Source organism: Mizuhopecten yessoensis, unplaced genomic scaffold, assembly GCF_002113885.1.
Source record: "Mizuhopecten yessoensis strain PY_sf001 unplaced genomic scaffold, ASM211388v2 scaffold10621, whole genome shotgun sequence".
Taxonomy (NCBI): domain Eukaryota; kingdom Metazoa; phylum Mollusca; class Bivalvia; order Pectinida; family Pectinidae; genus Mizuhopecten; species Mizuhopecten yessoensis.
The window spans coordinates 557,484-584,338 of NW_018408638.1; the positions used below are offsets into that span (position 1 = coordinate 557,484).

The 26,855-nt window shown below is 36.4% G+C and overlaps 2 protein-coding genes across 8 annotated transcripts in view; one reads left to right on the forward strand and one right to left on the reverse strand.

The window, feature by feature from the left end:
* LOC110461483 (pyruvate carboxylase, mitochondrial-like) overlaps positions 1-10,127 on the reverse strand; it is a 43,286-nt gene extending 33,159 nt beyond the window's left edge. For 2 of the 7 annotated variants that reach the window (XM_021514955.1, XM_021514948.1), the window contains exon 1: positions 3,316-3,405. The gene's annotated coding sequence lies outside the window, so the exon portion shown is untranslated. Of the gene's footprint in view, positions 1-3,265; positions 3,406-6,034; positions 6,056-9,864; positions 9,939-10,035 lie in introns of those variants that run through there. The other 5 variants (XM_021514949.1, XM_021514950.1, XM_021514952.1 and 2 more) reach the window with 5 other exon arrangements.
* Positions 10,128-10,179: 52 nt separating this feature from the next.
* On the forward strand, positions 10,180-26,514 carry LOC110461484 (TAF6-like RNA polymerase II p300/CBP-associated factor-associated factor 65 kDa subunit 6L). Its single transcript, XM_021514956.1, has 12 exons — positions 10,180-10,279; positions 11,670-12,102; positions 12,845-12,931; positions 13,408-13,558; positions 16,043-16,102; positions 17,414-17,502; positions 18,983-19,060; positions 22,031-22,132; positions 22,330-22,454; positions 23,445-23,577; positions 24,080-24,208; positions 25,307-26,514. Exons 2-12 carry the CDS (start codon positions 11,932-11,934, stop codon positions 26,456-26,458), a joined length of 2,277 nt encoding a protein of 758 aa, XP_021370631.1. The 5' UTR covers positions 10,180-10,279; positions 11,670-11,931; the 3' UTR covers positions 26,459-26,514.
* The last annotated feature ends 341 nt before the right edge of the window (positions 26,515-26,855 follow it).

Below are 26,855 nucleotides of genomic sequence, written 5' to 3' on the forward strand. Positions count from 1 at the left end.
CTAAATAAACCAACTCCAAACAAGTACAGCCACTAAATAAACCAACTCCAAACAAGTACAGCCCCTAAATAAATAAACCAACTCCAAACAAGTACAGTCACTAAATAAACCAACTCCAAACAAGTACAGCCACTAAATAAACCAACTCCAAACAAGTACAGCCCCTAAATAAACCAACTCCAAACAAGTACAACCCCTAAATAAATAAACCAACTCCAAACAAGTACAGCCCCTAAATAAACAAACTCCAAACAAGTACAGCCACTAAATAAACCAACTCCAAACAAGTACAACCCCTAAATAATTAACTCCAAACAAGTACAGCCCCTAAATAAATAAACCAACTCCAAACAAGTACAACCCCTAAATAAATAAACCAACTCCAAACAAGTACAGCCCCTAAATAAACAAACTCCAAACAAGTACAGCCACTAAATAAACCAACTCCAAACAAGTACAACCCCTAAATAATTAACTCCAAACAAGTACAGCCCCTAAATAAATAAACCAACTACAAACAAGTACAGCCCCTAAATAAATAAACCAACTCCAAACAAGTACAGCCCCTAAATAAACCAACTCCAATCAAGTACAGCCACTAAATAAACCAACTTCAAAACAAGTACAGCCCCTATATAAACCAACCCCAAACTCTTTATTAACAAGAGGCCCAGAGGGCCTGTATCGCTCACCTTGATAATAAAGCAACCATGGGAAACTATTCTTATTACAAACAATCCCTCCAATGGCACAGAAGAAGTATTTTAAAGAACTAAACCTAAAATTCCCCTTTTGAGCCCCGCAACTCTGAATCAATCATTTATACAAAATTAAGACCCCTTTGCCCAAAGATGCTCCAGGCCAAATTCGGATAAAATCCCTCAAATGGTACATAAGTTGAAGGATTTTGAAGATTTAAACCTCAAATTTCCCTATTGTGCCCCGCTCCTTGCACCCAAAGGGGCCACATCCACCGTTTATACAAGATCAAGTCCTTTTTGCCCAAGGATGCTCTAGACCAAATTGGGATAAAATCCCTCAATCCCTATGGTAGAAAAAGGATTTTAAAGGTTTTACCTCTATTTCCCCTATTGGACCCGGCCCCTTTGCACCCTGGGGGCAACACCCACCGTTTATACAAAATTGAGTGCCCTTGGCCCAAGGATGCTTCAGACAAAATTGGGATGAAATCCCTTTATCCCTACTGAAGAAGAAGGATTTAAAAGGTTTTAACTCTATTTCCTCTATTGGGCCCCGCTTCTCGGCCCCCAGGGGGGGGGGGGGCCACACCCATCGCTTATACAAAATTGAGTCTCCTTGGCCTAAGGATGCTCCAGACCAAATTAAGTCAAAATCTACTGGGTCGTTCCATCCAGGTCTAGTTTTAAAGGAAAAGTTGACGGACGGATGGATGGACGGACGGACGATGGACGCTGCGGTACGGCATAATCTCACCAAGGTCCTTCGGACCAGGTGAGCTAAAAATAGAACCAAGAACATGTTTGTGTCAGTCTTTCTATTAAACAATTAACCATCATACTGTGGCATCGGACTTGGATTCCTGAATATTTTCCACTTGAGTAGGTCTCCTAACAAAAATGATAATCAAAACAAGAGGCCCAGAGGGCCTGTATCGCTCACCTGGTTATTTTGTTACATGAAACTGACATATATCGGTAACTTCAGACCAAATTTGGTAACTAGAACACAAGACATTTTAACATCTCTTAAACACTTCTCAAGATATTGTTGTTTGAAATTTGAAATTGTAATTTTAAAGCTTTTAACCCACGTTGACGTTCGACTCCGGCTAGCACATAAAGTTGACATTTGACCTCATTACTGTAATTAAGAAAAAGATTCCGACTGCTGGTCTACATAACATACCGTAGTATCATGACTCTAGACCAAATGCTTCTTAGGATATCGTCGTTTGAATGTTTTTTTTACATTTTTGAGCCCTGTGACCTTGAAAGTAGGTCAAGGTCATGTTAATGAGGATACTTTCTAGCACTCCATCCCAGGTACCTACTGGCCAAATATATATTTATATATATATCTTAACCCTAGGTCCTCCAGTTCTTCAGAAGAAGTTGTTTAAAAGAAAAAGTTGACGGACGGACGTTGAACGACAGATGGACGCCGCAGTACGGCATAAGCTCACATGGCCCTTCGGCCGGGCCAGGTGAGCTAAAAATTGTATGCACATCTTCGAATATATTTGAAAGCTACTGAGTTTCAAACAATCATCAGTGTTAAGAATGTGTATGTCGATCCTTAAATAACACATAAATCCTGTTATAGAGCTTAGGGAACTACATGTACTGATGTTGGTGGACACATGTAATTTCTGAAAGAAATCTTTAATCTTGACCAGATCAGTCTTAGTCAAAAGACCTTTAAAATCAGACAGAAATCTACAATGGTTTTGTCCTGAAAACAGGATCTTTAAAGCCTTACCTGTTAATTAAGTTAAAATTACACCAAAAGACCTTTCTTTAATTAAATATCTATCAATATCTACCGATATTTTATAATAAGACATAAATGTACTTCAGTGTTGTCTTGAATAAAAGGAACAGGTTGTTACGTATGAATTATTACAATACCAATTTATGTTTCTATCGTTGTAGATACAGATATTAACATACATGTAGAACCCTAGTGTTGTCCTGAATAAAAAGAACAGGTTGTTACATTTGAAATATTACTATTAATTCATGTTATAACCATTATAGATATTAACTGTATATCCACATGAACATGTAAAATATACCTTACATACACCTCTGATGTCACAAGTTTATACTTTTGATTATATAATACATCACGGTACACAGAAATTATGCAAGAGTAAACCTAGTACTGTAATAGCTGCGTCGGGACCCGTAGATTTTAGGCCCGATCATTTCTTTATTTTTTTTTTATTTTTTTCATTATCGGATCATATGTAGATGACCCGAGATCATTTTTTATTATTATTTTTATTTGAACCATAAATGGTCCAATAAAAAAAAAAAAAAAAAAAAAAAAAACGATCGGGCCTAGAAGCTACGGTTTCCACAACTAATACTGTAATAGCTGAGTATCTCTTTGTTACACAACATAATAATATACAACATGCGAGTCCTAGTGCATGCATACCAATCTTGAAATCTTCTACATAGATAAACAGCTGGTTACATTAGACCGAGGAAAGCTACTAATAGTCTGAATCATTAGATTGTTACACTGATTACTGTATGACTCATTATAATTAGAGTACCTGTTGTTGGTTATAATTATCTGTTACACTCTTTGTCTGAAGCTCCTTACCATGTAATATGAGGATTTCTGTCTGCAGCAGAATAACTACCTATAATGCTACCTGTGTAAAGTCCTGTATCCCACCTGTTTACAATGACACATCTGTTTATAACATTGCATCCTGTTTTAAAGTAAGAGTCCAAAGTCCATAAACATTAATCTAACCCTCCTGTAGCCCATATATATGTTACCTTATGTATGGACAGAAACTAACTTTGTAAATAGAGTGTATCTTAATGTCAATCACACAATATGTGAATAGCATATATATAATTCAATTAAGAAAAGTTAAACACAAAATTTCTTGTTTTGTTCAGCATGCGCAGTCTGTAGTGGGTGACCATGTACAATGTACCTATCAGCTATTTAACAGAAATCAGGACAATCCCTATTACTTGATTGTCATCTTGCATTTTGTTTGTCAAAGTATTTTAAAAATTTGCAATCACAGACCATGCCCTGCAGCCAAATTATGTTATTGACTGGGATAACTCCAAAGTATTGGACAGAGAGAGCAATTTATTTTAATTCAAGGGGCAGATATAGGAAGCCATCTGGGTATTACGCAGTTGGCATTTCTGAATTGAGATGAAGGGGCTCAGAGACTCTCACACATCTATGATCAGATTATTAGGTGAAATACCTGAGGCATAAGTCAAATAAACACACCACATCTATAAACAATTTTCATAAAATAAATAACTGTTTCCAATAACACATGTACAGTAACATCTTTTTAGCAATTTTTTATCCCCCTAACCATAGATAAAATAATATAACCCATTAATTTCTACTTTACATTTGAATGAGGGCAAATTCAACAGGGGATGACAATAATACTGGGGTACATGTATATATGGTATTAAACATTATAGCAGTGCCTGTAAGTTATGGGGTACATGTATATATGGTATTAAACATTATAGCAGTGCCTGTAAGTTATGGGGTACATGTATATATGGTATTAAACATTATAGCAGTGCCTGTAAGTTATGGGGTACATGTATATATGGTATTAAACATTATAGCAGTGCCTGTAAGTTATGGGGTACATGTATATATGGTATTAAACATTATAGCAGTGCCTGTAAGTTATGGGGTACATGTATATATGGTATTAAACATTATAGCAGTGCCTGTAAGTTATGGGGTACATGTATATATGGTATTAAACATTATAGCAGTGCCTGTAAGTTATGGGGTACATGTATATATGGTATTAAACATTATAGCAGTGCCTGTAAGTTATGGGGTACATGTATATATGGTATTAAACATTATAGCAGTGCCTGTAAGTTATGGGGTACATGTATATATGGTATTAAACATTATAGCAGTGCCTGTAAGTTATGGGGTACATGTATATATGGTATTAAACATTATAGCAGTGCCTGTAAGTTATGGGGTACATGTATATATGGTATTAAACATTATAGCAGTGCCTGTAAGTTATGGGGTACATGTATATATGGTATTAAACATTATAGCAGTGCCTGTAAGTTATGGGGTACATGTATATATGGTATTAAACATTATAGCAGTGCCTGTAAGTTATGGGGTACATGTATATATGGTATTAAACATTATAGCAGTGCCTGTAAGTTATGGGGTACATGTATATATGGTATTAAACATTATAGCAGTGCCTGTAAGTTATGGGGTACATGTATATATGGTATTAAACATTATAGCAGTGCCTGTAAGTTATGGGGTACATGTATATATGGTATTAAACATTATAGCAGTGCCTGTAAGTTATGGGGTACATGTATATATGGTATTAAACATTATAGCAGTGCCTGTAAGTTATGGGGTACATGTATATATGGTATTAAACATTATAGCAGTGCCTGTAAGTTATGGGGTACATGTATATATGGTATTAAACATTATAGCAGTGCCTGTAAGTTATGGGGTACATGTATATATGGTATTAAACATTATAGCAGTGCCTGTAAGTTATGGGGTACATGTATATATGGTATTAAACATTATAGCAGTGCCTGTAAGTTATGGGGTACATGTATATATGGTATTAAACATTATAGCAGTGCCTGTAAGTTATGGGGTACATGTATATATGGTATTAAACATTATAGCAGTGCCTGTAAGTTATGGNCCGGCCGGCCGGCCGGCCGGACAGACGACGGACGGACGGACGACGGACGCCGCGCCACGGCATAAGCTCACTTGGCACTTCGTGCCAGGTGAGCTAATAACACATNAAGTATGGGGAACATGTATATATGGTTACATTAGCAGTACCTGTAAGTATGGGGTACATGTATATATGGTTACATTAGCAGTGCCTGTAAGTATATGTTGGTGAATTTAACATCAGGTGATATTATTTAAAAGGACCGAAGGGAAGCCCTGACAAAAATATTACTTTTTACTTGATAAATAGAAAGATTGCTATCTTTCCTTGAAATCATTTCCATTTTAAGAGTGCATTACCTAAATGTGCGTAACTTGTTTTCTACGTCTGTGTATATACATGTAATTCATAGTACTGATCATGATGACACCATCCAATTCTTTATACATGTCTATAAATGTGTAAGTATTTATAAATGTCTTATTTGTAAGATATTACAGTAATCACAGATTTTAAATTTCTCTACTTCTATACTGTATATGTAAATTAACCACTTTAAAAAAAACAATTCTGATCTGAAATGAATTATTTATAAACAAGCATTAGAGCAGATTAGTATAGTATGTTCACCTGTTATCGGTATTGATCACAGCTTTACTGTTAGTCCAATCAATTAATCCTGAAATAACACTGCACCCTGAACTCTGGATCACTAGGTTATACGTACATTGTACTGTTTCTATAACATATCATGGTACTGCAGTCAAACCCTGGAGCATATAACCAAAACTTTGTGTATGAACTTGTATTTACACTATAAATGTATACAAGTCTTTATTATCGTATGTATCAGTGTCACCTATATACAACTCGACAAAGAAGTGTAAGAAATCCTACTGCGGATAATGTTCTCTTACAATATGTATCAGCTTTTGATTGTCCTATTTACACATTACGTAAATCCTGTCGAAGAGGTGCAATATATATGTAAAGCAGATATTGTGGTGATTCTGTAATAATAAATGCATGGGTTAGCAACAACACTGCAGTATTTGCATAATTGCATAATCTGTGCAGATGTGTGTGTGTTTTTACATATATACAAACCAAAGTATCCATTAACTATTTATTAAACCTTTAGAAATCTGTGCTATTCTTATTGATAAAGTGACACATATCTAATGTACAGACATTACATACTCGTATACTTTATTTAACGAGACTGGGACAACTGACTATATATAGCTACCAGCCAACAAAAACACTGCTTGTGACATGCTTTAAATGTGTTTCCAGAAATTATGTTTGATATGCTGATATAAAATACAATTAAAAACGTTATTTTATTGCAGAATGTCTCAATATGGAAGGTTCAAGTGTGATCCTGTTGCACATGGTTTGCCGTCATAGGAAGTACATGCCCTCTTCCCTATGTAACCCTTCCTACTTCTGACCAAAAGGTACACATTGGTATTCAGTTATGTACCAGAATATATGGAAACGAAAGCCCAAAAAATGGGTCTGAACAAACAACAAAAGCTCAACAAACTAATACATTTCAGATAAATATATCCAATGGCAGTTTGTGCAACGAGAACAATAAAAGTAACTTTTGGGATGATCCATGCCATGGTTTTTGCCAAGACGTAAACATTGAAATAATTTCAACACATCCAAATACATTTACAACACAAAGACCAAAATTTACTACTATAATTAAACACCAGTGTTTAAGCAATAATCCCTTTGACAGGTTTTCAGAATTTATCTTTGGATATAACACTTAAGGAGTTATTAAATGTGTAGTATTTGTAATGGTATTAAAAAGAAATTTGATTATGAAGAAACAGGGCCGTAAGAAGGGAAGGGAAGAGGAACTTCTACCACATGACCAGTTTACCTAGTCTGGAGTCTTTTAAGAAGGAATACCTGCAGTAACTTTTTTAAATTGACGAAAAGTTTATAGTTTAACTTGTCAAGATCTGCACATTATATTTATACTGAATATGTCACTGTATGTATCCTGTCCATTGTAAATTGTGTATCACAGGGCAATATTGTAAATTAGATGGTAATCTAAAAATGCAGGAGTATCCACATAGGTACATAAGATCTTTACCAATGCATTACCAAAAGAACAACCTTTAGAATATCAACCTGTGTATGAGCAGATAAACATAGTAGATTATAACATATGTACGTACTGACTGAACTTTGGACCTATATAGCTAGTGCTTAGTGCACATGTACCAGTGTACAAAAACAATCTCCCTTATCCTGTGACAAATATACGAGTATGGCATGTTTATAGAGACATTTTTATATACATAAATTATTCTTTTCAAAAAAATGTATTCAATTCCAGTTTCCTGTTACAGGACCTCCTTAAAATCAAGTGTCCTTTGCATTCTGGTCACAAGTTCCTATGTAACTGAAAAATGTTTCATTTTGGAAGAGAAAAATAAATTAATTTTCCTACAGCACAAATATTACAATCTAGAGGCCCATGATATCTTTAGGCATACAATTACAGACCTTGGGTTGAGATCTATAGGCATACAGTTTCAGGCCATTGGTGGAGATCTTAAGGCATACGGTTATAGACCATGGGTTGAGATCTTTAGGCATACAGTTTCAGGCCATGGGCCGAGATCTTTAGTCATACAGTTACAGGCCAAGGATTGAGATATTAAGGCATTCAGTTTCAGGCCACATGTTAGGATTTTTAGACATACAGATACAGGCCATTGGTTGAGATTTTAAGGCATACAGTTTCAGGCCATGGGTTGAGATATTAAGGCATACAGCTACATGCCACAGTATGAGATCTTTAGGCATACAGATACAGGCCATGGGTTGAGATTTTTAGACATACAGTTACAGGCCATTGGTTGAGATCATCAGGCAAACAGTTACAGGCCATGGGTTGAGATATTTAGGCACACAGGTACAGGCTACAGGTTGAGATCTTGAGGCATTCGGTTTCAGGCCACATGTTAGGATTTTTAGACATACAGATACAGGCCACTGGTTGAGATCTTAAGGCATACAGATACAGACCATGGGTTGAGATCGTAAGGCATACAGTACTGTTATAACAGGCCATGGGTTGAGATCTTTAGGCATACAGTTACAGGCCAAAGTATGAGATCTTTAGGCATACAGATACAGGCCATGGGTTGAGATCATCAGGCACACAGTTACAGGCCATGGGTTGAGATATTTAGGCACACAGGTACAGGCTACAGGTTGAGATCTTGAGGCATTCGGTTTCAGGCCACATGTTAGGATTTTTAGACATACAGATACAGGCCACTGGTTGAGATCTTAAGGCATACAGTTACTTATAGGCCAAAGGTTGAGATCTTTAGGCATACAGATACAGGCCATGTGTTGAGATCTTAAGGCATACAGTACTGTTATTACAGGCCATGGGTTGAGATCTTTAGGCATACAGTTAAAGGCCACGGTCAAGAGGTCAAGTAAGGACTAAAATATACGGTACTCCCCTTTTCTAAACCATTGTCTTTAATCCCGTCTGATGATTCCAGATTAATCTAGAGACATATGTACTCCTTCTATCTATTCAGTCGTTCTGTCTATATAAAACTTTTGTTCTATGCAGGTACCCGTGACTTTGAATAGTGGAATGCAGGTACAAAATATACTGAAATTTGGTTTTGTGCCTCAATTTAAAATTATTTTTTGTTTACTATATCTTGCGAATATCTCATATAGTCTTTTACCTATAAATGCAAAACTTTGTATGTGAGTACCTCTTGGATGGTGAAATACCATGCATTGAAATCAGCTATTGATTTAATTTGTGCGAAAATATTACAGAGTTATGGCCCTTTGTTCTTCCAAAGATTTAATTACTAAAAACTCAGAAAAAAACATATCTCAATACATTGAGAATTTAGTTGTGATACTTTCACCTGGGGTTTTAAACCTTGACTGACTTCATTATTTTTATATTTGTTTTAAACATTTTATTTTTCATTCTCTTATAATTAGTTTATATAATTTTTGTCGGTATTCCTACTGAATATTCTCTGAAGTATAGTCTTTAATTTCTCCGAAATGTTTTTTAAAATATTTTGAACATAATGATATTGAACAGAATAGAAAATAATTAACTCCCCTCCATATTTTTCCAAATATGTTAATTCTTATCAGGAAAATAAGGAAACTGCTGAAATATGTGCATTTTTAGAAGAAACCATTAACACTAAACCTATTCTTAGTATTGATCAATGGTATCACGGAATTATAATGGTACAGGTGAAATCTGGTAATCTGTAATCTGGTAATAGGACATGAATCTACAATGCAACATAACAGTCTACATTTATGTAACTATAAAGAGAAATATAAACAGATTTATAATTTACAAGTGAAATAGATTATACAGATGAAGGTGCAGAAGATTGCATTGTTTCCAATATTGGAATACTTACATGCTATGTAATAACGGTTGGCCTGACATCTGACTTGTTGATCATACATTCGTTCTATATTATATGTTATTTGTATATTGGCTTACCGTGAACACGTGCAGACGACGTGTTCCGTTGCTTCAAGATCCTAACCTCCTAAATGGAAAAAAATGCACATTGACGCATACTTACTTTATACAAAGCTGTCCTGGATAATGAAAACGCGAACTAGTCTGCACCAACTGAACTGATGGTCACACTAATCTGTATGTCTGGGTGATGCTGAGGGAGACACGGCTACGAAACTAAACTCGAACGAAACCGGAAGTGATTTTGGAAAATAAACATGGACGACACGGACAGAAGCAGGTGCCCGCCGGATAATGTTTACAGTTAAAATGCTATATTTTGCTCGTCAATTGGGCTTATGTTATAGGTAAGGAACATTCAAAGCTAATAGGTTTTCTTTATAGACACTTTGCTTTGGTTAAAACGTTCCGTGTTCGCAGAAATTGCGTTAAAACTCACTTATTATGTTTTTTAGTAAAGGCGAATAAACGTTTTAAATTTCTCTTGATCAATGCATAAAAATCAGGTATTTAAAGACACCAGCCCATTAAACGTTTCAGCAGATAGTAAATATATTTTAAACTGATGTATTTGTCTATGTCATCAATGGGTTTCACAAACAGTAGACCTAAAATTCACAATCATGACCAGTGATTACATTGTAATGTACATTTACAAAGGTTTCATTTGTAGCAAGTAGCTAGTAAACATACCCTCATATTACAGATACATCACCGGCTACTTTCATGGGAAAAAAAGGAATGAGGAACTATGAAATGTACTGAAATCAACTGCGTATTTTATATTGGATACGCACAACTTGAGATCCTATATTGATTTCTTGAAACCCCTGATTTAGGGAAGGAAGGATGTATGTTACTTCTTCCGATAATTGCGACAGAACTCATAGGTATGAGTGAAATTTTCACAATCAGGTGTTCTTGGGGATGGCATTTATGTAATGACACATTTTTATAATTATTTGTTTGCAGATGAAAATGATACATGACAACAAATGTAGGTTTAGGAATGTAGTGTTTGTAATACAAATAATATAATATAGATTGAATGAGGTTAGATATTAAAAGAAGGCATGTGCAAGAAAGTGATTGGGCAACCCCCACCGACAATACATTATTTACACAGCCATCTGCCAGTATTAGGGAAGTGAATGAGGGTTATGTTTTACAATGACAGATACAAATATGTACAACTCTGACAAACACTTAAAAATAGTTTACAAAAAAGCAAACTGAAATATTTTGACAAACTTTTGCATGGTTCTATATAAAATTGGAACAGGCCTACAGTGTCCCCACCCCCAATCATGCCACACCCTTAACACAGAACGAAAATATGTACAACCTTTCTAACTTGTTCAAATCGAACACCTCCCATTTCCAATCCCAAAACCCAAGTCAAGTCCAATTTCAACCATTTTGAGACAGAAACCAGTCTCAATTAAGTTTTCATTGATCACACGGTTTGCATTCCTTATCATCATGTTTATATAAATACAAACTATTTCTTTATGAAATATTCTAAATTTACTACTTTCAAACAAGGATTATAGTTTTATGTGACACTTGCTTAAATGTGTAGCATGCAACAAAGCAGCATATTATACCAATTATGTGATCATGATATATCACCATGCAGTCTATGAACCATTTGAATATAAGATTTTGTACTTAAGCGGTGATCATTAAACCAGGATAACAATCATCAGAAACTTATACCCGAATCTTCTTTTACAGGTCACATACTGGAACACATTGGTCTAGAACTTCAAAATGAAGATGGTCATAATGATGGAATGCAATTGTAGAGAATCACATTTTCATCTAGAGTTAAATTGAGCAATAACAGTTATGATTTATTTGCATTTGTCCCGATATATCATGGATTTGAGACATATGAGAATGTTATGTGGCAATCACAGATATTGCCATATATGTTAAAACCTTAAAAATGAATAACTAGAACAACTATAAATAGCATCGTGAAATATAGGAAGTGATGGAGAAGGAAGATAGGAGACTCCCTATTATTGATGAAAAAAGATTTGCCATCCTGACAAAAGAATCAATAAGACTCATCGCAGAAGCTGGAGGTCATGCAGACTTGCCAGATGATGTGGCTGCTCTTTTAGGAGAGGATGTCAGCTACAGACTTCGGGAGGCAGCTCAGGTAATGTAGACTTGAGGTGACTTAAGTATAAATATACAGGAATGCAGTTGCTAGGAAACTGCTCTAGTAATATAGGTCAGGAGATCTAGAGATGGCTCAATAATGTAGTCTAGGAGACAGAAACAGCTGAATTAATGTAGACTCCGGGTAACTTGAGTTATATAGACTCCAGTATACAGCTCAAGTAGCATAGGGAGACTAGAAGAGAGTGAGAGACAGTTAAAGTAATCCAGACTCAGGTAGGTGACTCAAGTGACATAGACTTGGAGAGAGTGAGAGATAGTTCAAGTAATTCAGACTCAGGTAGCTATAGGTGACTCTAGTTAAATAGACTAGGATAAACAGCCTCAAGTGACATAAGGAATAGAGACTCGCGAGAAGCAGCTTTAAAGTACTGTAGACTGATCAGGAAGGTGCAGACTCCTAATGACAGCTCAATCTCGGGTAAAAGTGACTCAGTTCAGGTAATTTTAACATTTGACCTGTAAGTATGAAGGATCTGTTAAATTAAGCCCTTGAAGAACTTGATATTGTTTTCTGATCAATTAATGATGAAGAAAGTTTAAAGAATGAGTATTTCACTGTTAAATTATATCTGGTGATGTGATACTGAATATTACTATTATTAGTCATCAACATGAAAAATATTTTGATTGATTTTAGTAAAAAGATAACATACACATTTTTTTAAATGTAAAGTCTATTGTGTGTACCAATCATGAAATTATGGTTTTATTTCCAGAATGGAGCCCAGTATATGAAGCATGCCAAAAGAAAAAAGATGACCACAGATGATTTTAATAAATCACTTAAAGTCAGTGATATTCAGGTGAGTCATTAAATCACTCCTATTCAGCGATACTGAGGTGATAGAATTGATATTGAGGTGATAGAATTGATACGGAGGTGATAGAAAATCTTATCCAAAAAGTTAAGTTTTTGATATCCAGGTGAGCTTATCAAATTAATAAGGTCACTCTTTGAAGTTAGTGGTGTTCAGTAAATTAGGTTTGTGACAGAATTCATAAAATCACTGAATAAATAGTGATATGTTTCAACATCATCACCTCTAAACCCACTTTCATTAAAATGTAAACCTAAGTGACTGTGCCCAGAACATGTACAGAGAATATGACGATTTATAATCTGGTACTAAAGTCACATAATTGCTTTCTGTATTTTGGAGAAGTTTTGTTCTATTTAATGAGGTCATATAATCAGCCTATTATGGATGGATTAACAAATATAGTTTACCTTATTAGTTGTTTCACATCTCTTACCTGTGCCACCATTTTGTACTTACAGCCAGTACATGGGTACCGATCTCCAGAAAACTTGCCTTTCCGACAGACCAAAGATGGAGAACTCTTCTTCATGGAAGATTCAGAAACAAATTTTGCCAATGTTGCCTTCAGTAATTATGTTCCGAAAAATTCTGGAGAAACCTCCATTAAAGGTAAAGTCCTAGAGAAACCTCCCTTAAAGGTAAAAGTCCTGGAGAAATCTCCATTAAAGGTCAAGTCCTAGAGAAACCTCCATTAAAGGTAAAAATCCTGGAGAAACCTCTATTAAAGGTAAAAGTCCTAGAGAAACCTCCATTAAAGGTAAAATTCCTGGAGAAACCTCCATTCAAGGTAAAAGTCCCAGAGAAACCTCCATTAAAGGTAAAATTCTTAGAGAAACCTGGAGAAACCTTCATTCAAGGTAAAAGTCCTGGAGAAACCTCTATTAAAGGTAAAGTCCTAGAGAAACCTCCGTTAAAGGTAAAAGTCCTGGAGAAATCTCCATTAAAGGTAAAGTCCTAGAGAAACCTCCATTAAAGGTAAAAATCCTGGAGAAACCTCCATTCAAGGTAAAAGTCCCAGAGAAACCTCCATTAAAGGTAAAATTCTTAGAGAAACCTGGAGAAACCTTCATTCAAGGTAAAAGTCCTGGAGAAACCCCTTTATAGATAAAAATCCTGGAGAAACCCCTATTAAAGGTAAAAGTCCTGAATAAACCTACTTTAAAGGTAAAAGTCCTAGAGCAACCTGGAGAAACCTTCATTCAAGGTAAAAGTCCTAGAGAAACCTCTATTAAAGGTAAAAGTCCTGAATAAACCTACTTTAAAGGTAAAAGTCCTAGAGAAACCTCTATTAAAGGTAAAGTCCTAGAGAAACCTCTATTAAAGGTAAAAGTCTTGGAGAAACCTCCATTCAAGGTGAAAGTCCTGGATAATCCTGCATTCAAGGTCAAAGTCCTTGAGAAACCCCTTTTAAAGGTAAAAGTCCTGGGGAAATGCCCATTAAAGGTAAAAGTCCTCAATAAACCTACATTAAAGGTAAAAGTCCAAGAGAAACCTGGAGAAACCTCCATTCAAGGTAAAAGTCAATGAGAAACCTCCAATTAAAGGTAAAATTCTTGGAGAAACCTCCATTAAAGGTAAAAATCCTGGAGAAACCTCTATTAAAGGTAAAAGTCCTAGAGAAACCTCCATTAAAGGTAAAATTCTTAGAGAAACCTCCAATCAAGGTAAAAGTCCTGGGGAAATGTCCATTAAAGGTAAAAGTCCTGAATAAACCTACATTAAAGGTAAAAGTCCTAGAGAAACCTGGAGAAACCTTCATTCAAGGTAAAAGTCCTGAAGAAACCTCCAATTCAAGGTAAAATTCTTGGAGAAACCTCCATTCAAGGTAAAAGTCCTGGAGAAACCTCCATTCAAGGTCAAAGTCCTGGATAATCCTGCATTCAAGGTCAAAGTCCTGGAGAAACCCCTTTTAAAGGTAAAAGTCCTGGAGAAACCTCCATTAATGGTAAAATTCTTGAAGAAACCTCCATTCAAGGTAAAAGTACTGGAGAAACCCCTATTGAAGGTACAAGTCCTGGAGAAACCTCCATTCAAGGAAAAAGTCCTGGAGAAACCTTCATACAAGGTGAAAGTCCTGGAGAATCCTGCCTTCAAGGTCAAAGTCCTGGAGAAACCCCTTTAAAGGTAAAAATCCTGGAGAAACCTCTATTAAAGGTAAAAGTCCTGGAGAAACCTCCATTAATGATAAAATTCTTGGAGAAACCTCCATTCAAGGTAAAAGTCCTGGAGAAACCTACATTAAAGGTAAAAGTCCAAGAGAAACCTGGAGAAACCTCCATTCAAGGTAAAAGTCATGGAGAAACCTCCAATTAAAGGTAAAATTCTTGGAGAAACCTCCATTCAAGGTAAAAGTCCTGGAGAAACCTTCATACAAGGTGAAAGTCCTGGAGAATCATGCCTTCAAGGTTAAAGTCCTTGAGAAACCCCCTTTAAAGATAAAAGTCCTGGAGAAACCTCCATTCAAGGTAAAAGTCCTGGAGAAACCTCCATTAAAGGTAAAAGTCTTGGAGAACCCCTTTAAAGGTAAAAGTCCCGGAGAAACCTCCATTTAAGGTAAAAGTCCTGGAGAAACCCCTATTGAAGGTACAAGTCCTGGAGAAACCTCCATTAAAAGTAAAAGTCCTGGAGAAACCTCCATTAAAGGTAAAAAGCCTGGAAAAACCTCCATTAAAGGTACAAGTCCTGGAGAAACCTCCATTAAAGGTAAAAGTCCTGGAGAAACCTCCATTAAAGGTAAAGTCCTAGAGAAACCTCCATTAAAAGTAAAAGTCCTGGAGAAACCTCCATTAAAGGTACAATAGGATACTAGATTCTGAGGTTACTGTTTGTTCCTCTATTTCAAATGATCAGACTGGACTATATTTGAGTAGGGGTAGGGATGTGTTGAATGTCATCAGTTAATTATTTAAGAATTGATAGAATTTTAATGATGAATTTGAATATGAAACCAAAGCACTGAATTGTGAACTGATTTATATTTTAAAATCAAAAGTCAGAGACAGCTTTATTATGTATACTGATTTCGCTGTAATTTTCAGCACTTTACTTTCACAATTTATACAATGTATCATACAAGTTGATTAATTATTTCAGCTCACTGGCTTGCTGTTGAAGGTGTCTCAAAAGTGTCGTCTGCTCTTCATCAAAATCTCAGTAAGTTTATATTGGGTGCACTGTTGTTCAGTTTACATTCATTTTCTGGGATGATGACTTGTCTAGAAATAATGGGATTGTATTGTAGCTTTTAAAGAAAACAAAATTCTGGATTTTGTTTACTTTGATAGTGTTTTTTAAAATCAATATGTCAACAAGGATTCTAAATTTCTTTCTTAAGGAAGACCATACCTTGCAGAACTTGTATAGAAAAAATGTGTTACAGTTGTATTCAAAACATAATATACGTAAAACAACAGTGCATTGGGACAGTGATCCTTAAGAACAGGATATATATGTACGATGTCCAGTTATTGTAGTGGGACAGTGATCCTTAAGAGTAGGATATATATGTACGATGTCCAGTTATTGTAGAGGGACAGGGATCCTTAAGAGTAGAATATATATGTACGATGTCCAGTTATTGTAGAGGGACAGTGATCCTTAAGAGTAGAATATATATGTACGATGTCCAGTTATTATAGAGGGACAGGGATCCTTAAGAGTAGAATATATATGTACGATTGCCAGTTATTGTAGTGGGACAGGCATCCTTAAGAGTAGGATATTTATGTACAATATTTTGTATTTATATAAAACATTAAATCTTTTAATATAGAAACCTGATTTGCTTTATAAGCAAAAATAGATCTTTTACAAAACATCAAGATATCAGCTGTTTTATATAGAAATGTTGAACAGATTATTTGTACAAGAAACAGTAGGGTCTGTGATTGCACCCCTGCCTGCCAATGTGCGATAGATTACTGAAGTGCTTTCATTTTATAGTGACTTGCATCTTACACAATCCAGTTACCTGATTATAACTAACAGGGCAATGAATACTGTTAATAGTGAACGGTTAGGAAGGTACCAAATTAAGTTACATTTCTCGTATTCACTTGAGGTGGCAAATAAACAAAAAATAAACTTGATGTGAAATGTAGGATGTTTTCAATATTTAAATGTTGAGGAAGGGGTAGGAATCCATGGTTGAATATAAAGCTGCTATCATCCTGATAATTGTAATATGTTAATTGGTTTCAACACAAGATTTATTGTTGACAATCAGACGTATTGAACATCAACAGGCATAGCCTTTAGGAGTTTTCTCTTGTTCTGGTACAACATATTTAATGTTAATATTATGAGAAGTTCTTTTTTCACAACCAATGAAATTTTCTTTGTGACGATAGAAAGTGTTATTGGTTGTGTAAATAGAACTTCTCATAATCCATACTTACCAACCCGAAAATGTTTAGATTCTTTTTTTTTTTAATGATACAATATGTTCATGTATCTCAATTGTAGTTAAACCCATCATCAAACGTGAGGATCTGCAGATGTACTTTGACAACGTGACCAATGCCATCCTAGGCTGTGACCCTGACGCCATGAAGGTGAGTGATACATGCTGCAGTACCATGTGTGTGAAAGTAAGGATAGATGGGTTAAGACTATGTGAAAACCAGTGGGTCTATACAAAATAGCAGTGTTATAGACTTTTTGTCTATTAAAGCAATATAACTGACTGTGAATGATGAAAACAAATTAAATCGTTTTAGATAAATTGCAAATTATGATTTATTTAAAACGATTTTAACAATGTAACCAATTCGAATCGTTTAGCAAGTTTAAGGGGCTAACTACATGTACATCAGGCCATAGATCCGAAGGCATAGGGGCTAACTACATGTACATTAGGCCATAGATCCTAAGGCATAGGGGCTAACTACATGTACATCAGGCCATAGATCCTAAGGCATAGGGACTAACTTCATGTACATCAGGCCATAGATCCTACAGCATAGGGGCTAACTACATGTACATCAGGCCATAGGTCCTAAGGCATAGGGACTAACTACAAGTACATCAGGCCATAGATCCTAAGGCATAGGGGCTAACTACACGTACATCAGGCCATAGATCCTAAGGCATAGGAGCTAACTACATGTACATCAGGCCATAGATCCTAAGGCATAGGGGCTAACTACATGTACATCAGGCCATAGATCCGAAGGCATAGGATCAACACGCTGGTGCTGTTAACTATTTATCCAGTAACCCAGTTAATGTCCCGTCACTGGTGCAGGTAACATTGTCGGTGGATAATGGATTTATTATCACAAAAGAGACAAGAGAAAGATAATAAACCAGTGGTTAGGTCTGTTATGTATGGTAATTAAATAATAAGATGAAAGAAAACATCAAACTGATGGAGTAGTGTTAAGTTACCATTTTGGATTAAATTGATATAATTAATACTGCGAACTAATAAGACTTTTTTTTTTTTTTCTGATTTTTTTTACAGATTAAATAGAGACTGAACATTAATGCAAAAAAATGAATTAGTTTGATTTGTAGTAGATATTATTTATAATAATGATAATAAGTGAATAATTTTACAGATCAATTAAACATAATTGAAGTGAAATTTAAAAATGATTGTTTGCTTATTTTAGAAAAACAATTATGGTCTATGAAAATGTGGTATCGAGACAATGCAGTCTCAAATTTTCACAGACCTAATGTTTTTGGGACGTTAATTACTGATCATCCTAGGCTATGAATGATGCAGTGAACGTGAATGGTAGATACTGCAGCTGTCCTATGACAATGTGATCTGTACTGTCCTTGGCCCCGATGCCATGATGTTATCGATGCCTTATTGCAGCACCCAATTCATATTGATAAAAAATTTGAAATGAAAAAAATAAGGGATTTTTTTTTTCATACATTGTGTATTTAATTTCATATAAAATCAAATTGACACGAAGAGACTTAATCAACTTCAATATTTGTCAAAGCTGTTATAGATATGACCTACAGATTGATACTTTATACAGATTAGTTGTAACAAATATCTTTGTTAATTTTCAGATTGCTTTACAAGATCTCAAGACAAATTCCCAAATTGTCCCACTTCTTCCCCGTTTTGTCAGTTTTGTTGCCAATGGGGTAAGTACATGACATTACACAATTGTTCAGAGTGTCACTACCTTGAATTGTTGTATCATAATTAAACTTTTAGAATGACGATTTTCTCTTATTGTTAAAGAATGTCTGTCATGTTTAATTGGTCCATTATATTAGGAGGCTTAGTTTATCAGAAATAAAATGGATATTGGTTCTGTGATCAAATCAGCTAGACATGTTCCACTCCAGGTGTTGTGAAACTGGGATTTGTTGACATTCTTTATAATAAAATCATGATTTGCACTTGTTCTATGTTATCTTAGAAAGCGAATAATTCTGTATATAGCTTGCTAAACCTGTATATATCATTACTAGTACATCTTTATGTCAATGTGCTATCAACGATACCTTTATAATCGTCAAGAAAGTTTGGAATAAGTCAGGTACATGTAATATTATTTTGAGTTTTTAGCCCACCTGGTCCGAAGGACCAAGGTGAGCCTATGCCATACCACAGCGTCCGTCGTCCTGCGTCCGTCGTCCGTCATCCGTCAACTTTACACTACTAGTCATGAACCACTGAGCGGATTTTAACAAAATTTGGTGTGGAGCATCCTTGGGTGAAGAAGAACCAATTTTGTATAAATGGTGGGTCTGGCCCCCCAGGGGCCTGAGGGGTGCGGCCAAATAGGGGAAATATAGCAAATTATTCTTTAAAATCCTTCTTCTTCTGTAAAAATGAAAGGATTTGTTCCATATTTGGTCAGAAGCATCCTTGGGTGAAGGGGAACAAAGTTTGTGGAAGGATTTGTTCCATATTTGGTCTGAACTGAGGAGCGGGTCCCAATAGAGGAAACGTAGCAAATTCTTTAAAATCCTTCTCCTTCTGTTGGAATGGAAGGATTTGTTCCATATTTGGTCTGAAGCATCCTTAGGTAAAAGGGAACCAATTTTGTTTAAACCGTGGATCTGGCCCCCCAGGTGCCTGAGGGGCAGGGCCCAAAAGGGGAAATATAGCAAATTATTCTTTAAAATCCTTCTTCTTCTGTAGGAATGAAAGGATTTGGTCCATATTTGGTGTGGAGCAACCTTGGGTGTTGGAGAACCCATTTTGTATAAACCATGGGTCTGGCTCACCAGGGGCCTGAGGGGCGGGACCCAATAGGGGAAACATAGCAAACTATTCTTTAAAATCCTTCTTCTTCTGTACGAATGAAAGGATTTGGTCCATATTTGTTGTGGAGCATCCTTGGGTAGTGGGGAACCAATTTTGTATAAACCATGGGGTGGCTCCTCAGGGGCCAGATGGGTGTAGCCCAATAGGGGAAACATAGCAAATTATTCTTTAAAATCCTTCTTCTGTAGGAATGAAAGGATTTGGTCCATATTTGGTCTGAAGCATCCTTGGGTGAAGGGGATCCAATTTTGTATAAATCAAGGATCTGGCCCCACAGGGGCCTGAGGGGCGGTGCCCGATAGGGGAAACATAGCAAATTATTCTTTAAAATCCTTATTCTTCTGTAGGAATTAAAGGATTTGGTTCATATTTGGTGTGGAACATCCTTGGGTAAAGTGGAACCAATTTTGTATAAACGGTGGGTGTGCCCCCCCCCCTTGGACCTGAGGGGTGAGGCCCAATAGGGGAAATAGACGTAAATCTTCAAAATCCTTCTTCTTCGGTAGGAATGACAGGATTTTGCCCATATTTGGTCTGAATCATTCTTGGGTGAAGGGGAACCAATTTTGTATAAACGGTGTGTCTGACCCCCCTGTAGGCAGAGAGGCGGGGCCCAATAGGGAAAATAGAGGTAAAACCTTTAAAATCCTTCTTCTACCATAGGGATTAAGGGATTTTATCCTGCTTTAGTCTTGAGCATCCTTGGGCCAAAGGGACTCAATTTTGTATTATCAGTAGGTGTGGTCTCCGAGGGGGACAGAAGGGCGGGGCCCAATAGGAGAAATAGAGGTAAAACCTTTAAAATCCTTCTCCGACCATCAGGATTAAGGGATTTTATCCTTATTTAGTGTGGAGCATCCTTGGGTGACGGTGACTCAATTTTGTATAATTGATGGCTATGACCCCCGTAGGGGCATAGGGGTGGGGCTCTGTTTGAAGTTTGTTCTCTATATCTCAAGTACTGGATGGATCTTTCTGAAATTTCATATGTACTTACAGCACCTACCATGGAGTGCTACATCTTTACTTCATACCAATTACTTTAATTATATTCAGGTGAGCGATACAGGCCCTCTGGGCCTCTTGTTTGAGATGTGGGCGGGCTTGATACCGGTAAATCAGTACAATTGAGTTAGTACTGGGATGTTTCTTGTTGATGGCTCTGATACACTTCCTAATTTCATTGGTAAGGAAGATAGTGATAATGAATTACTTCCGACAGCTGATGAAGGTGATAAATAGGTGTGATTTATATTTAAAGCATGTTTTAAAATGTAGCTTACTTATATCTGATTGAGGGAAAATTCTTATTGGACTTAAGTTTATTTGTGAACAGGTAAATAAAACTTGGTGTTTTGATATAATTTTGAAAAACATTTTCCCTCAAAACGAGGTAAACAGCGTTATCGAGCAGGTCATGTTAGACCATGTAACAAGATTGTCAATATAACATTATCTAAACAAAGATTATTCAATTTAGATGATTAATTTATCCTAATATGGTGGATATCAATAATCCTGTCTTGGGGTAAGGTGATGTTTTAGTCATACCTGTATATGGGGAAAGGGGGCAGAGAGGTACTCGGAGAAGTCTCGGAGTAGTTGATGACTGGTGGAGTCTAAAATGATTGTAAATGTCTGGATGATTGGTCCCAAAACATTGTAAGTGTTGGGGGAGGGGCAACAAAATCTCCCTGCCATCCCTACATGTTTTCCATGGACAGCCTCAAGGGGATATTCCTGACCCCAACATTATCTTCAATAAGGACTGGGACCCCGGCTTATAATTGGTGAAGTTTGGTATCAGCTGTTTACAAAGAGTATTATACTTTCAGGTGAAAACTGTAAGCCATGATATCTGTCAACTGACAAAACTGCTACACACCATAAAAGCCCTCATCAACAACACCTCATTGTACCTAGAACCTCAGCCTTATGTAAGTATCATAGAAAGCAAATAATAGGTTATAAAGAAAAGGTATTTTTTGATACCTACCTGGTAATATCTAAAGCAAATTTGTTGTGACAAATATCAAATTATTGTGAAGATTTTCACATTTTGGTGAAACACAGTGTATTTGTTGACATTCTTTTTAATAAATTTAAATTTAAAATCATTTTTTTTTGTTGACAGCTGAACATGGTGGTACAGGGTACAACCTATTGTTTGCTGGAACCCCTGGCTGCCTCCATCAATCCGTCCAATGATCACTGGGCCCTGCGTGACTATGCCGCACGCCTGCTAGCTCAGATCATTATGTAGGTATACGCAGGAAAACACTCTCTGAGTGTCAACAGATATATACAAAAAATTAGGAATTGTTTTGTTGTATTCAGTTGTTATCTGGCGCAGTGTCTAAAAATGGCTAAAATAGACATTTGCTCACTCACCACCAGGGACAAATGTCTTGCCCAGGCTACTGAAAGAGTAGTCACTGGCCCCATAACAAAAGTAGGTGACTATCAATAAATCCACATATGATCAAATACATTGAATATGTTTCTAAGTTGGTATTTATGAATTCTTCACTTTGATTCAAATACTTTCTTTTTCGATTTTCTAATATTACTTTCTTATGTGAAACAACACACTGTAAAAGGTAGATAACTCCGGCTGTTGTCCTCTAACTTTCACTTAGCTGGAGATTTTCTTATAAATGTCATGTAGAGCATGCCAGAGTTATCTCCCATGGTTATAATAAGTACCGCACAAAATGTTATTATGAGATCATGTACCCCTTGTTAATACAGACAAGTTTGTTTCCCCGAGAAATAAAACACGACTTGTCAGTCATAGTTAATGGGAATTATTTTGTTCATATTTTAAGAGAACACATGTAGAATGTGCACCTTATGGCACTTATAGGGATACCTGTGTTTGTTGTTAACTATAGGGATACCTGTGTTTGCTAACAAAGGTGTATTTGCTAATAAGGGGCCCTTATTACCTGTGTTTGTTGTTAATTATAGGGATACCTAAGTTTGCTAACAAAGGTGTATTTGCTAATAAGGGGCCCTTATTACCTGTGTTTGTTGTTAACTATGGGATAACTGTGTTTAAATAAAGGATACCTTTGCTTGCTAACAATGGGATATCTGTGTTTGTTATCAAAGTGATATTTGTGTTCAGTAACAACAGATGATGATTAAGTCTGGTTACACACCCTGATGTTGTGCACAAGGTCACTGAGACTTGTCTTATTTTGTTGGTCGGGTTTTGTTAACAAACAACTCTGACATATTTGCCAGGTCCTGGTCTAGTCCCATCAACCACCTGCTGTACAACACAGTGAAGAACCTGAGGGAAGTCCTGTGTGACCATGCCAAACCTTTCTGTTGTCACTACGGTGCTGTCATGGGGCTCACTGCTCTCGGTTACAAGGTCGGTTCTGTTTGTACTATGAGGTATATGTATGAAATCTGGGAGTAACATCATAGGATGATTGATACAATTAAATCACAGTTTTGTGAAGAAGTTTGTCAAGGATTAAAGACAGTGTATAAACCCTCATGTAAAAATTCAACTCTCACCTCCATATGTTACACTTTTAAGAAACTCTTTCTTGTTCTCATTTTCTGTAACATATTCAGTGTCCTCTTGTTTTCATAAAAAATAGCAGCTGATTTCAAATGATAGATTGCTGTTTCCTGTGTTATATCGTAATGTGTAAATGGACTGAAGTTAAATTTGGAGTCTATATTGACGATTGTATTTATCTTTGTTTATCTAGACTCTGATGTTTCATTTTAGAAATTCCATTTTAATTGTACATTGGTATTTTATGAGACCAGTTTAAAAATAATTGGTAATTCAAAATCCCAATATTTTTTTATTGTGGTTTATTTGCATCTCAATAGTAATATCAGAGTTGTCTCCCTTACAGCCTGTTGAGGAGGTGCTAATCCCCCACCTCCCAGTCTACTGGCCTCATCTTATCTCAGTGCTAGAGGATACCTCCTACGCCAATGCTATTACAAAGGCAGATGCCCACAAAGTCCACGGTGCCATGCTGGTAGGTTTAACTTTTCTGTTATATCCCAAAAGGTTCACATACGATACTGTTACTTTCTAGCTCAACAAGCTTTGTATACCTTAAAACACAGTTCACTCTGGGTAAGCTCCATACACCTTATAATACAGTACACTCTGGGTAAGCTCCATACACCTTATAATACAGTACACTCTGGATAGGCTCCATATACATTATAACACAGTTCACTCTGGGTAAACTTTGTATACCTTATAATACAGTACACTCTGGGTAGGCTCCATACACCTTATAATACAGTACACTCTGGGTTAGCTCCATATACATTATAACACAGTTCACTCTGGGTAAGCTTTGTATACCTTATAATACTGTACACTCTGGGTAAGCTCCATAAACCTTATAATACAGTACACTCGGGGTAAGCTCCATATACATTATAATTATGATAAAGTACACTCGGGGTAAACAGGACTCTTTGTTTTGACATGACAATGTTTAACTAGAAGACTTTCTGTGGAACTTCCAGCAAACTGGCCAAATCATATGGTTCCAGGGGTTTCTGATTTAGACAGAGTACTCTGTAGTATTGGTTGAATTGACATTGACAGTCTACAAGCCGTATATGTTGAAGTTCTGAAGGTTAAAATAGTTTTCCAGCTCTACAAAATCTCTAGGCCATATATTTAGGGGGAATAAGCCTTGCTTCTTTACTTGGTCAAAGGCTATCTACTTTATGTATGTAGGTTGAAATCGCTTTCTATCTGTTCAAGGTCCATAGGAATGATATATAGATTGAATTTACTTTTCTAGACATTTGAAAAATTGAAGATTCCAAGAAATATCTACTTTAGGACAAATGATAAAATACGGCTGTCATTAATGATTGATATCAGTTACTATATAATCCCTATTTTCTTTAATTTCATTTTAAAAGCAAATGAGAAATAATGGAACTTTAGTAGGCTTTGTATTAGATAGCACCTAATATGATAGGCAACTTCAGATATCAGTGACCTGTGAAAAGAAAAATTGAGTGTGTCGTGTAAGTGATGAAAACAATGTGGTTTCCTTAACTTGTTTGAAATATAGCTCAAATTGTGATTTTCATTTTTATTTCAGTTGGCCGTGGAATTTGTCATTAAGAAGCATATCCGAATGTTTGAGGAGCAAGTAGAGGAGTATGAAAACAACAAAATGGAGTTAAATTTCAAATCAAAGGAGCAAGTGTCTCCGTCAAAGACTTATACCAGTGCTGCCCCTCAGCTACAGTCCTCTGTGAGCCAGTTATACAGAGATATGTACGATTATTTTGGTGATAGCCTAGCTATTAGACTTCCAGACTTGTGCGAAAAAATTGATCTCAAAAGAAAAGTATTTGTGGGTAAGAAACAGGAGAAAATTGTGTCATTAACTGACCCAGAAGCTGCAAAAAGTGGAGATGAACTTCTGGCGGAATTCATGGAGCAGGTTAGAATTCAGGAAATTCTGGATAAGGAAAGGCGAGAGAGAGAGAAAATAGAAAATGCAAGACTTGAAGTATTAAGGAAAGAGAGAGAAGAGCAAGAACGTATACTTAGAGAAAAACAAGCGAGGATCGACAAAGTGAAACAGGCTGAACAGGACAAACAAGCACATGAACTTGAGTTGTTACGACAACATCACATGCGACGATCAGCAGAATTGTTAGAAATTGAGAAGCAGAGACATAAAGATATGCTAAATCAAACCAAAAAGGACTTGCGTGTTTTGAAAAAGCCAAGTTACAAGGAGGTCGATACTGATGATGAGGAAGAAATGAGTGATGGTGGTAGAAGAAGAAAAGCTGTTAAAATACCTCAGCTACCTCAAGTCAGTCGTGAAGTAAAAACAGAGGTGGAGGAGGATGCTAGTTTTGCTGGACCAAGTCAGTCTCACCTGGCTGTGAGCACTGTCAGTGATACTAGTGAAGGCATCAAACTCAAGTTTGTTAGACGACCAACGTTAAAATTACAAATCAAACCTCTAGCTGTACCCTCGCCTCCATCGCGAGATCAAAAAGACTCAAAACATAGTGGCAAAAAGCGGAAACAGAGTCAAAGAACTAGCACATCAGCATCTAATTTTGATGCGTATGAATTTATAGAATCAGATCCTGAGGACTTTAAGCAACAATTATCCTTTAAACCCCACTATTACTCATCAGAGGGGGAGAATTCAGATGGTGCGGGGCAAAAAAAGCCACTAAAAATGAAACTGAAAGTAAAAGATCCACAAGATTTTACATCAGAATGATGAAGTGTAAGGTGATTGATATTGTATCCAACAGAAATAAAGCATTATACAAATTAGAACTGATAAACATATTCATACACTCCTACATTTGGTAAGTGTTCGTCATAGTGCCTAGCCATGGTTTGTGCCTGGCATATGTGTGCGTTATAGTGCCTAGCCATGGTTTGTACCTGACATATGTGTGCCTCATAGTGCCTAGCCATGGTTTGTACCTGGCATATGTGTGCCTGATATTGCCTAGCCATGGATTGTGCCTGGCATATGTATGATTCATAGTGCCTAGCCATGGATTTTGCCTGGCATACGTGTGCCTCATAGTCCCTAGCCATAGTTCGTGTCTGGCATATGTGTGCCTCATAGTGCCTAGCCATGGTTTGTACCTGGCATATGTGTGCGT